The sequence below is a fragment of the Montipora foliosa genome, chromosome 2 (assembly GCF_036669935.1).
Source record: "Montipora foliosa isolate CH-2021 chromosome 2, ASM3666993v2, whole genome shotgun sequence".
In the NCBI taxonomy this organism is placed as follows: domain Eukaryota; kingdom Metazoa; phylum Cnidaria; class Anthozoa; order Scleractinia; family Acroporidae; genus Montipora; species Montipora foliosa.
This window is the reverse complement of record NC_090870.1, coordinates 53,553,434-53,566,964: the sequence shown is the minus strand read 5'-3', so window position 1 is coordinate 53,566,964 and position 13,531 is coordinate 53,553,434. Positions and strand designations below refer to the sequence as shown.

The 13,531-nt window shown below is 37.3% G+C and overlaps 2 protein-coding genes across 2 annotated transcripts in view; one reads left to right on the top strand and one right to left on the bottom strand.

The window, feature by feature from the left end:
* The window catches only part of LOC137993558 (tetratricopeptide repeat protein 28-like), a 115,949-nt gene extending 113,133 nt beyond the window's left edge, over positions 1-2,816 (bottom strand). The window contains exons 1-3 of the mRNA XM_068839486.1: positions 2,736-2,816; positions 2,279-2,326; positions 1,001-1,049 (exon numbers count right to left, since the gene is read on the bottom strand). The gene's annotated coding sequence lies outside the window, so the exon portion shown is untranslated. The remainder of the gene's footprint in view (positions 1-1,000; positions 1,050-2,278; positions 2,327-2,735) is intronic.
* On the top strand, positions 2,387-9,025 carry LOC137991809 (uncharacterized). Its single transcript, XM_068836848.1, has 5 exons — positions 2,387-2,454; positions 7,624-7,696; positions 7,800-7,865; positions 8,190-8,261; positions 8,816-9,025. Exons 1-5 carry the CDS (start codon positions 2,387-2,389, stop codon positions 8,906-8,908), a joined length of 372 nt encoding a protein of 123 aa, XP_068692949.1. The 3' UTR covers positions 8,909-9,025.
* The last annotated feature ends 4,506 nt before the right edge of the window (positions 9,026-13,531 follow it).

Here is a 13,531-nt window from a genome sequence, read left to right as displayed (position 1 = left end):
CGAATTTGGCGCATAAAGTAACCGTTGCTGAAGGTATCATATCCTATCATATTACTTTCCGGTAAATTAGTAATACATGCTGAGAGGGCTGCTCCTAATGCACCTTTCTGCCAAGTCTGAGAAAAATCGGGTGCAAACTACTTGTTTTTTTTTTTTTTTTTTTTTTTTCAAAAAAATGGTTTAAATGCTGGGTGACCCAGCCCATAATTTACTTGAGCCACAACATCTCTAAGGACATGCAACCGTAATTGCTATCGAAACAATATTTTCCAACAGAGACTCTATCCGTAAGGCAGGTAAGGCCAGGGAAGCTTTTTTTTTTAATTTCAAAAGGCAGGACAATTGATCCCAACGGTCTTAATATCCACCAAGAAACGTATAAGATTTCAGTTTATTATTTACAGTCTTTTCCGTTATTTTTCCGTTAGTCTTAGTACTTGAACTTAAATTTGCTGTAACTACCATATTTTATCACATTTTTCCAGTATTACGTCAACATCCACTTACTATATATATGTACAGAAAAGCAATCCAATGTAAACTCTCATTGTACTTGAAGAAGGCTAGTTTCGCCAGCCGAAATATAGTACACCACTAAAATCAAATCTACGCTGTACCGGCTCTTTCTTAAAATATTTACCTTCTATATAGCCCATTATATGGGAGTACCCCTGACCGGGCTTTAAACCGAGTAGACATTAAGGGTTTGTTATGGCTAAAACTGATTGAATGCATTCATGGTCATTTGCTTTGTGACTTCCTCAATTTTGAACCTAAGCGGATTCAAAAGTTAAAACCTTCTTCCTTCAGGAACAATTCAATATATATCATTTACTTACTTTCTCTATGGTTAAGGAAAGAATGGAGTGAAGTATGTACAGTTCGATCACACAAGAAACAAACAAATAATTTATTACACCCCTCAAGCTAATGTTACTTATTACCTTGCAACGGCAGACAAATAACTTATTACACCCGGCAAGCCAATATTACTAAATACCTTGCAATGTTCCTCTTCAAAACCTTCTGAGCAGGAATACTGAATCCGGCTGAAAAAAAGTTAAGGGATAAATAATACTGTCAATACTGGTGGATCATTTAGATGCATCATTTGCAACTGATCATGAGTGACAGTGGTCACTTCAGAAAATAAACATGAAGGGAATTATGACATAGTCACTAACTTGATCCAAACTGGGGAAAGAGAAATCAACAAAAAGTAACGCAAAAGTCATCAGAACTGGTTTATCACACATAAATTACTTGTTTGTGTTATTAAGAAACGAGTAACAGTGAGCAACTTACCAAAATGGATGCTAATCGACGCGAGGTCCTCGACAACAAGAAATGACTCTGCAAAATTTGATGATTTAATGTGGTTATCCATGCATTATCGAATCTTGTAGGAAAACGTTTAACTTTCATTACACAAATCATTTACGCCTAGTAGCATGCAAAAAGAGTGGAACTGGAGCAGAAAGCTGAAAAGTTCTCAAGAGAACGGATCGAGGTGAGATGACTGTTCATGATTGCTCGGAACAACTCATAAAATACATGGTTTCGTTCGGCGAGGTTCAAAGTTGTAATGAGAACGCATACATTATATCAGGCTCTGGTCTTACTTAGCTTTAACTTAAAGTCTTATTAGACTTTAAAGCGAGTAGACATAAAGAGTTTGTTATGGCTAAAACTGATTGAATGAATTCTTAATCGTCATTTGCTTTGTGACACCCTCAATTTTGAATCTAAGCGGATTCAAAAACTAAAACCCTCTCTATTCAGGAATAATTCAATATACATCATTTACTTACTTTCTCGATGTGCAAGGAAAGAATGGAGGGCAGTACATAGTTCGATCACGCAAGAAACAAATAATTTAGCACCGTGACCCCTCAAACTAATTGTTACCTATTACCTTGCAACGGCAGACAAATAACTTATTACACCCAGCAAGCTAATATTACCAAATACCTTGCAATGTTCCTATTCAAAACGTTTTGAGCAGGAATAATGAATCCGGCTGAACAAAAAATTAAAGGGATAAATAATACTGGTGGATCATTTAGGTGCATCATTCGCAACTGATCATCAGTGATGGTGATCATGATCACTTTATAAAATACACATATCAGGAATTCTGACATAGTCACTAACTTGATCCAAACTGAGTAAAGAGAAAACAACAAAAAGTAACGCAAAATTCATCAGAACTGGTTTATCACACATAAATTATTACTTGTTCGTGTTATTAAGAACTGAGTAACAGTGAGCAACTTACCAAAATGGGTGCTAATCGACGTGAGGTCCTCGACAACAAGAAATGACTCTGCAAAATTTGATGATTTAATGTGGTTATCCATTTTAACTTTCATAACACAAATCATTTATGCCTAGTATGCAAAAAGAGTGGAACTGGAGCGGAAAGCTGAAAAGTTCTCAAGAGAACGGATCGAGGTGAGATAACTGTTCCATTACTCCAAACAATTCAAGTAATGGTTTCGTTCGGCGAGGTTCAAAGTTGTAATGAGAACGCATACATTATACGAGGCTCTGGTCTTGCTCAGCTTTATGTAAGACTTTAAAGCGAGTAGACATTAAAGGTTTGTTATGGCCAAAACTGATTGAATGCATTCTTAATCGTCATTTGCTTTGTCACACCCTCAATTTTGAATCTAAGCGGATTCAAAAACTAAAATCTCCCTTCAGAAACAATTCAAGATACATCATTTACTTACTTTCTCGATGTGTAAGGAAAGAATGTGGAGGACAGTATATAGTTCGATCACACAAGAAACAAATTTATTACACCCCTCAAGCCAATGTTACGTATTGATGGGGGCGTTGGGATTTTCGGTTTTGGCCACTTTTCACTTTTTAGGCCGGTTTTTCGGTTTTTGCAACAAAAAACGTCGGTTTTTCGGTTTTTGTGACTCTTACGGTTTCGGGTTTTCCCTTTTTTTAGCATATGGTTTTCGGTTTTCAGCCAAAATACAACTGGATTTTCGGGTCTGGTATCCAACGCGGTTTTCGGTTTTGCCTGTTCCGTTTCTGATTTCTGGTTTCCTCAATCAAGAGAGCATGCCGCGGGAGTTCTCAAATGGACTCCAAACGCAAAGGTCAACTCAAGGACTTTTTTCTTGCCTAACCCTGCAGTTATTCTCTGCCTAAACAGAGAGTTGCTTTTCTGCCAAAGAGGGTTAGCACTGAGCTTGTCTGTATATGTGTCACAAAGTGTCTCACTTTTTTTTGGTGTACCCTAATATCGAGGAGCGAGGCATTGGGTCTTAGACACCTTTTGTTGTTGCGGTTGACGGAGCAGTTCATTCGCCTTTCATCAATTTAATGATGAATGTGACCCGGCCTGGATTTGCGGAATTATATCAATGCCATATGTGGGTTGAGTTTATCCCCGAATACATTCTCCCGTTTTCCCCTCTCGTCATAAAAGAAACAACGTTTGATTCGATCTACTTCAATTTTATGTGATTTGATTTCATTCACAGTTTTTTCAATTAGGGGCCAAGAATGCTGGATTTCAATGATCTCATCAACAACTGTATGTTAGTGGGTCACGTGATTAAGCAGTTGAAGCGGATAACTTCCTGAATGTTTGTGAGATGAGATTTTCTTTCATATAATCTGAATGCGTGTCACTCACTGTTGTTCTACTGAAACATGGATTGGTTACGCGACAGCCCAAGCTATTAGTGAAATGGCTAATAGAGCGTTTTTACGTGACGTCACGGCAGTCATGTTGGTGTTCCAAAACAAAGAAATGGCGGCAATGATGGTGTACCAAACTAATCCTCTGGGAAGTGAACTCGATTTTTATGCAAAGACTTTCTTTCTTTTTTCCAGGAATCCAACGTGGCTGCTGGTCACGTGAGTGAAAACGCATTATACGCTGGGGGAAAGCTTTCGACAACAATTTGTACACGTGTGGTGTTTTCTTAGACTTTTTAAAGGCCTTTCACTGTAAACTATATGACCTTGTTAAACAAGTTGTTAGCCTATGGAATAAGAGAGACTCCTTTAATCATAGTTACTTTTTAAATAAGCAAGCATGTTGAATTGCATGGGTGTTTTATCGACGTTAAACCCGCGAGGCGAACGCGGGTGATTTTTAGACCCAATAAAACACGCAAATGTGAGCGAATTTTGTGGAAAAATCCGACTCAAAGCACTTCTTGGCTTGTCAACGATTCCTGAAATCATTTCTTGTTCTCGCTCGTCCCTCGAGGCAAGGGTTTGCAATTTTTTCCTGCTTTCTTTCATTCGCCCACTGCACAAAAGCGTTTTTTCAGTGTTATGTGCTTTTTTTAGTGTCTTCATATCTTCGCTCATTTGTCTCAGTTCTTAAATAAATTCATGGGTCACCGCTTCGAAACAAGACGCCTTTGTTTGAAAAACAGCCACAGAACAAATTCTTCACTGTTGCTAATGATTTTAAGTAATTTTGCCGGCAGAAATTACCAAAATTAACGAGTAATGCCCTCTACGATAGTAAAGACAAAACTTGAAAATTTATTGTCAGGTACCGACGTCCTCTACACGATAAATTTGGTCATTTCATGTACGAGACCTGCAAAGAAATGTATCAAAATGTGAAATGCACGTTCGGGGCGTGCACAGCCTTTGTTTTTGTTCCAGCATTTAAGCCCGTCGTTTTATGACGCTCTGGTAGCCGTCGTGCTTACGAAAGCTCCATAGTAGGGACCTTACGATAAGAACACGACGACGACGACGACGGCTACGAAAACGCCGCAAAACAATAGAGTTAATAAACAAAAACAAAGGCTCTGCACGCCCTGATGCGTTTTGCATTTTAGTATATTTCTTTGCCGTCCTCCTCCTCGTCCTGACAAGGACGTGAATTAACTATAATTTTAAGGTTGTGTAGGTGACGTGAGATCCTAACGAAATATTTAATTTTCTTCCCAAACAACCACACCCTTCATGCCAATTTTATTCCCGCAATTTTGATAAACACTTTCCATTCCGAACGACTTGGAGGTATCACGAAATTATTACAATAACGGGAAATACCATTTTTAAACGCCGTACTTCACTTGAACTTAATTCAATGAATTCGATTCGGATCATGTAAAGTACGGCGTCTGAACCGGGCCTAAGAAGCTAAAACGTTGGGAAGTAAAAGTTGTCTGATCTCTTAATTTGTTTGCATTTTAAATTTAAAGACTGCAAACCCCGGAGAGGGGGGACTTTGCATATGCATAGGCTTATCGAATTTTATGAATTAAACTCCTGAGGGAGACCAATCTGGGCGTGGCCCAGGCTTTTTTACATATGGGCTACATAAGAAGGCGTTTTGCCATGAACACCCTAAGTAAGACAAAATCCGAAATTTACACCCTTAAGCTAGCGAGACGACGAGCATTCCCGGCCCTTTAATATGCGAGTCAGTATGCGAGTCCCCTCCCCGGGCTGCAAACATTTTGCTTAGGCAAACGTCCAGATTTCTTTTCGCGATTTCGAAAACTTCCAGAAGGTCAAAAGCTACTGTAGGTAATAAAATTGTTGCTTGATCTCTTAATTAAATTTTCTTTCTACAATCTTTAAATTTTCAATGCGAACCAGTTAGGAGACGACAATCGATATCAATATCTAGATTGCCGAATGCACAATAAGTAGGAAACGCCTTTCTTCAAACGGGCGGTGTAATGAACTATCATGCGGAAACACCATAGTTTAGATATCTTGTAAATAAAGATATGAAACATATAATGTCGTCGAGAAAAGAACATCCTGACTGGTCATTGCTTTATTCACAGAGATTCTCGAGGAGAAGAATGACGATGATCATCTTATTAAGAAAGAAGTAAAATCGTTCTCTGGTAAAAAGTTTTGAAAAAACTATGAGCTTTCGACAGACTGAACTGCTGCCTTCAACGGATAAAAATGTGTGAAGCCTAAAAGCGAAAGAAATTTAAATATAACTGAAAATTCGCATAAATTAAAGGATAAAGGCATGTAGTAGAAAGAATGCGAATTTTCAGTTATATTTAAATTTCTTTCGCTTTTAGGCTTCACACATTTTTATCCGTTGAAGACAGCAGTTCAGTCTGTCGAAAGCTCATAGTTTTTTCAAAACTTTTTACCAGAGAACGATTTTACTTCTTTCTTAGCATGAATCCTGGTAACGGATCTTCAATATTTTCACGATCATCTTATTGTCCGTCACTATAATCGTCGCCAATGTCAACGTGAGCGCAGCTTGTCTGCCATAATAACTACAGCGAAAACCGTTTTATTGAGTTTTCAAACACCCGGCTAAAAAAAATTTCTACAACTTTTTGTTGTTTTCTTTTTTCCCAAAAACGTCAAGCTTGCTCACAATCCTGTATGAATTCATTAACCCAGGGCTGCAAATAACGGCCGGTCAAAGGACAAATGTCCGGTCAAAAATGGGACAGTTTGTCCGGTCGTTTATGCTGGTAAGGAAAAATTTAGAGTTTCAAGTTTTAAATATTTAAAAGTTCGATATTATTGGCGTTTGTGAAAAAGGAGGAGAAAATTTCTTGAAGAATGTGAAAAAATGGATCTCAATTGTTTAAAAAAAAATTGGGTAGATCACTGAGCTACAGATTTCGAGATATTGGTCAACACTTCTCACGAAATTTACTCTGGTTTTTGTTATTTTAGGTCACGTTTTTATGTTGCTGACGCAACCTGATTAAGTACTTTGTGCAGGTGTAGGTTACAAGCATGCACAAAGTTGAAAACCCTTTCAAGCCTCGTCCATTTTCCAGTACTCTGGATGAAAAAGAGGTCTTTGGGGAAGAATCAGACGAAACTGAACACCCAACCCAAAAAATGAGGCGATATATATAAGGAGATCCTGAAGCATTATCGCTGGATTCAGTTCAAGTTCGGTGTGCTCACGCTTTATAAATTAAACTAAATAATGTGGGTTCTTGTGACGAGAATAAATTAAAAGTACAGATGAATTCCACTTAGTCATTTTGTTATAAATATATATATTTTTTGCTCAGATAAAATTACATTGTAAGTTATCTAGTTTGTTGATAAGATAATAGACCATGTTCAAAAATGGGGGCCACGAAATTGTTCTTTTGTCTTTGTGCTAATCATCCTGGCTAGCCTCACTTTGGAGCAAAGATTCTTTTGAACCTTGTCCTTGCTAACGAGGCTAGTGAGGATGAGTAGCATGAAGACAAAAGACTAATTTCTTGGCCACTATTTATGAATACAGTCTGTTAACCCATTGACTCCTGAACCCGCCCCCCGCTGATGAGTAAAATCGCCTGAAATTAGACGGAAATTAACAAAAACAGAATAAAAACCAACATTTCACCTGACTTTAGACGGAGTAAAAGCCAACACTTCTAAATTCCAATTCAATAAGATGCAGGACCTCCCTGAAAACCACTTTCGGGTGAATAGAGCTTCCTGGTAAATATCACTAATTATTAGTCATTATTATTATTATTGTCACTCCCAGGGGTCAATGGGTTTAAGTACTAGTCTAATGAAAAATGTAGTTAACATAAATGTGGTTGATTGTTTAATATGTTATAAAGGAATTTATTGTTAATCAGCTCTTATATTTTATTAAAGTGGTTTGTATATTATTTCATGTAGGTTCTATGCAGAAAAGGCTGTAGAGGCATCCTCTTCATTTGTAAAAGCTAAGTGCAAGGCATTTTTGAGGGAGGTATGCTCTGCTAAACTGTCATTTCATTTCACCATGAAGTTTTTTCCTTCTAGTCCTCTTTTTTTTTTCTGAAGTTATAGAAAAATATGTTTATCTTGCCAAGGTACAGAACAAGATTGCTACCCATGCACAATGTGGCTGTGTAAATTTGATTGACAAAGTTTTAGAGGTAACAACATTGCTTTTACATTTTCAGAACAACAACAGTACTTTACTATTACTGCACATGAGGTGGCTATGTGCTGCATGAGAGTGTTGATCTTTGGAATAGCTCCTGTAGTATTTAATGGCATTTTAGAGGTGTTAATTTTTGTAGTTAATCATATTTGTAATACTGAGAATGGAAAATGGAAAATTTGTCTAAAATTGACAGCTAGTTTCTCTTTTTGCTATGGTCTTAGTACCCATGAAATATATTGCTTGTAATGATTAATTTGCTTATAAATAACATTTTTGGAATGAAAGTGGGTATTTTTTTCGTTTATTCTTTCAGATACTTCATAATTCTGTTATTCGGGCTGGTGAGAAGGGATTGATGAATGATAAAAATCTAGCAATTCCTGAGGTCATTACTTTGTTTGACTGGACAGACTAAAATTTAATGTTCACTTATAGTAATAGTCCATCTAAGAAAGTGGCGCAATCTTCCCACACACAGGGTTTACAATAGCGGCTGATAACCAGCGAAACATATGAATTTTGGTGCTTAATTTGACTGCAGGAATAATAGCATCAGAAACATTTGCTAGAATTTTTGTTGAGATTTATTCATGAAAAAAGATAATCTGACCTGTAATTGAGATATTTTAGGACTTTTTATTGTGGTTTCAGTGGCATCAGCTACTGTAGGCAGCCTTTCATTTGAATAAAGCCTATAGGATCTGAACTTGCCACGACGTGCCTTGTAAAAAGCTTGCCTTCTCACTGGTAGGTTTACCACGGAAAACAAGACGAGCTGTCAATCCAGTAAGGATTTTGCTTGGATAGTGTTCTTTTGTTCTCAGCTGTGTAACAAAAAAACAATTAATTTTCATCTTTTAAATTTTCTCATGTAAATCAGTTGCATATGAAAAACTGAATTAACTTCTGCTAACATTTTTCACTTACTATTATCTGCAGGGTTTCAAGCAATTCAAAACATCACCATTAGCAAGTGAATTTGAGCAAATATGGTTTGGCGATTTACTATCCTTTATGGCTGAAGGAAGTTGACAGACTGTTGATTGATATCATTGAATTTGTATTCCTCTGGTTTCTTGCAAAATATAGATGAACACATGTTTTTAATTTTACCGGAGTACTTTCAATAAAATATTGATTATCATCTTTTGTCTTCTTGAGTGTTGGTTGTTTGTTGTTGGTTTAGATAGATAGATAACATTATTTATACACGGTATTTCATCAGCTAAATTAGGTAATGAACAAACAATCTGTCTCCCTACCTACAGTTCAAAAGAATAAAATTTAAGACAATAAAAGCTGCTTGGCATAGTTCTAGGGGTAAACTATTCCACAAGTCCACTCTACAAAAAGCTTTTTTTAATAATCAGTACGGGGTTGTGGAAGCACTAATTTGTTTTCAGTATTCCACGGTAGGAATGTACATTATTGCGAAAAGCAAAATTTAATTTAAAGTAGTCAGGTGTCATCCTATGTAAAATGTAATACACCATTATAGATTTTTTTCTACTCTTGGGTGATCGATTTTGCACCACCCTAGCAGAGGCAGATCTAGGAGGCAGGCGTAGGGGGTGTGCACCACCCCCCCCCCCCACCCCTCCCCCTTCCTGAGAGGACCTGAGGCTTTTTGGTAGAACTTGTATCCTGCAAAAAAAACATGTCACCAACCAGCCACAGCATTCCTTAGTGGTGCTCCCCCTCCTAAGAAAAATCCTGGATCCACCCCTGCCTAGTACCTGGAGCAAATCACTATATCACTGTCATGGCTAGCACACATCAGTATGTGGACTGAAAAGAGTCCTCTAATTGAACCTCGAAATTAATTTTCAACAATACGTGAGGTGCCAAATACAGTTTGTAAATTTAACAAAGGGGGGACAAAGTAATTAGAAGAATAAACAACAATAAGCTTTTATAAACTGATTTAAGCAAATAATTTTGCAAACAATCTGATTTCATCCGTGCAAAATTATTTGTTTAGATCAGTTTATAAAATCTTATTGTTGTTTATTCTTCTAATTACTTCATCTCCCCCGGCCGGCCCCTTTGTTAATTTTACAAGTATTTTATCATTTGTGGTACATATTTTACTGCTTTTTAGTGATCATGGTATTTTTTAAACTGTTTTTAACTGTGACAAACATATTTATGCAAATTACTCGTACATTTTAACTCGCACTTGAAAATGACCTCCGGAAGGTCGAAACGTCGTAACTTTTTATTGTTAGTTTTTATCATAAAAACTCTGTTTTTGTCCACCCAAATTTTAAATAAGCATTGGTTTTTTTTCTCTTGGGACCGTTGTAAGTCTCAAGAGAAACAGGAAACAATGCTTATTCAAAATTTGTGTGGACAAAAAGAGTATTATGGTATTTTCCGCTTCGGGCAATAGCCCATTTTACTGTTAGTTTTTCTCATTTGCATTACAATGTAATCTAACTTGGATGCGAGGCAATTCCAGGTTAAAACTACAACATAGCCCGAAATTGCCTCGCATCCACGTTAGATTACATTGTAATGCAAATCAGAAATCTAATCGTGGAAAGGGCACCTTGCTTTTATAAATGCTTTGGTTTTCCAATGTCGAGCCCCGAACCTCGTTCCCAAGGATTTTCACCGCTGAGAGTAGGACGGGCGGCCTACTCTCGGCAGTGAAAAGCCCTGGGAACGACGTTGTCCCCATATATAAAGCACTATCTTGTGTCTAACTGGAAAACTGGTTGACAACCTCCTGAGAAAGATCAAATTTTAATTTTACATAATTTAACTTGTAGAGTAGTATCGTCAGCATAATTATTTGATTATGCAAGTAAGTTTGTAGTCCCTAAAAATCATAAATCATAAATAACCAAATAAAAGGGTGGGGCTAATTAACACTACCATGTGTAGTTGCATTGTTAACACGCTATGCCATTTAACAATTACATGTAACAACTATTCAACGATGTGGAGGTGGCTACGGTGGTGGTTATCCACCACTAGCCACCGACACTGTGGTGAATAGTTGTTTTATTATATACTAAAACAGTGAGATAATAAAGCACAAAAAGATGATTTTAACTGTTTATTCCTGCAACTATTACAATATTTTCGGACACAAATCACGCGCGAGTTGCTCGGAGGTTTTTTTCAGATTTAAATTTGATTTATAGACTTTGCCAGTCAAGCTGGCAAAGCGCCACAACAGCTTGCGCCAATTACTGTAGCCCCTTTTTTTTACCCTCCCAACCGTGATACTCAACAGAAGACAGACCACAGCATCGGGAACTACGTGCCCTAGGTGAATAGCAAAGGATATTCAGAGTTTTAGAAGCCAATCAGAGAGCGCGTTCAACGCTATCCACTGTTTTAGTACATAAAGAGGATATTACATGGCCACGCGGAAATACGAAATTTCTCTTCAAGTGTTGAAATATTTCACGAGTGAGCGCAGCAAACGAGTGAAATATTTTTCAACACGAGAAGAGAAATTTCGTGTCTCCAAGCAGCCATGTAATATTCTATTTATTATATAAACACCAATGAAATACCAAATCATTCCACGAAAGACGAGATTTTTATATGTAACCATAGCAACAGTGACCTTTTCACTTGTGAAGATAACATGTTATCTTCATGTGTGAAGAAATCACACATGATCGCGCGTTAGCTCACTAATTGGTATTTCATTGGTGTTTATATAATAAACTAAAATATTGCAGGCTCAGCACATCTGAACATCTTGTGGATGGCCGTGGGACTGGCTTTGGTCGAGATATAGCTTCCGCTGTATCCCAACCAAACTGATGGGCAACCGAGTTGATCCAACTTTTTCATCTGATGTTACACAACTATGAACCAATTAAAAGACATAGATGTGACAAAAAAATGCAAAATCAGTTACACGCCACGTCATCAGACGGTTATCTCGTCAATGCCTGGAAAACTTTATAGTGCACAGGGCTTTAGTGTGTCAGGACGGCAGCGGACACCAAATATTTGCTCATGTAATTACAGTTCGATGACAAAGAGAAAACTAGATCAAGAAAGCATGCAACTCAGTGAATCTAACTCTGAAATAACTCGCAATCTCAGATGTCTTTCCATCCGCAATCATGTTCTGAGCTTAATTAGTGACAAAACGGGAAACACTGTTAAACAAATGGAACACCGCATTCAATAGCTCTGATGACACTTTCTTGAGAATAGTATTACATGTCACATTTACTCCTCTGTTTCCATAGAAGTGGCAGTGACATTTTATAATATGCGTTGTTTGAAGAGAGACGATGAACGTTGCATTAAACAAATTTCAACATTGTCTATAACACCTTAATTAAATAACTAAGTGTTTGTAACTATTGTATTCTCCATTACCAACTTGTAAGTTCAAACTGTTTTTAATATGTAAATTTTCGTTTATTACTTTATACTTCAACATGTTAAATAACTAAATGTTCGTAACAATTGTATTCTCCGTTCGGCCCGCACTTGCATGTCAACGAAAGCCAGATGTTTTATTTGGGGAGGCTTATTTATATAAGATGAGTAGTTTCTTTTAGGCCTCCTCGCCACTGATCAATGCAGTTCAATTATTTTTCTCTCTATCTTCTCTTTTTTGACAGTACATATTTGTATCGTAATTTCTTTTTCCTGTGGCAAATTAATAATAACGAGATGCTTCCGTGAAGCATACACTGGGTTGCCTGTGGTACGTGTTACAGAAAATCAGAAGGCACTGAATTGTGTGGTATTGAAATACAGCATCCCAGTCTCCGAAGAATAACAAATAAAAGAGAAGCGAGAAACACTGGCTTCTGGGCTGACATGTTGATAATTTCAAGTTCCCTCACAACTCCTTTTCACCACAAGTGTGCCCTCTGAGCATCTGACAGCTTTGTTATACTAAAGTTCACTGAAGTTATCCCTGTCCGGCGGGGTTAGTGTCAGGATGGGAGACCAAAAAAGAAACCCCTCGTAAAACAGAAGCATCTGACTGAAAATACTATTAACGCTAACAAATGCGAACTCAGCAAGGTACAGATTTTGTCAGCTTGCTTTATGCAAAACAAATATTGATGCAAAAGCAAATAACTATTGATACACAGTTTTTAGAAAGAGCAGAAGGAAGTTTCCGGGACGGTCGATCGAGAATAAAATATTTACGACATGAAAACAACATTAATTTTGAACTGTGAATATAGAATATAAAAAGTTACGATCAGCGACAAACATTTTGGGAGATTTTTGCTACGTTCAAATAAATCGCGAAATCGAAAGTGATGGCCGGAATTCAGCGGGCGCCGTGATTAAGTTACCGCGGCATGTTTACTCGCCAAACAGTGAAGTATCTGTGTCAAATGATGGCAAGATACCGGGTTTTTGTAAGTTTCTTTTTCTGTCAAGTGTTATAAAGTTTGACAATGAAATGAGCGAAGTCAAAACAAAGATCACAATCGCCCAACTCTTGTTTATGCAAAGTCAAAATTTACTCTCCAAGACGCGTACGACGTTATTTATCACCAGGTAATTCCATCATTTTGGAAATAGCAGCTACTTTATTATTCATCTGCGTCACAATTTTTCACTGATTTAGGGGCTCATTTTGTTGAAACTCAAGCACGCTTCCAACAGGCCTGTGAACCCTTCCTGCTTACTGAGCAATACTAAAAAACT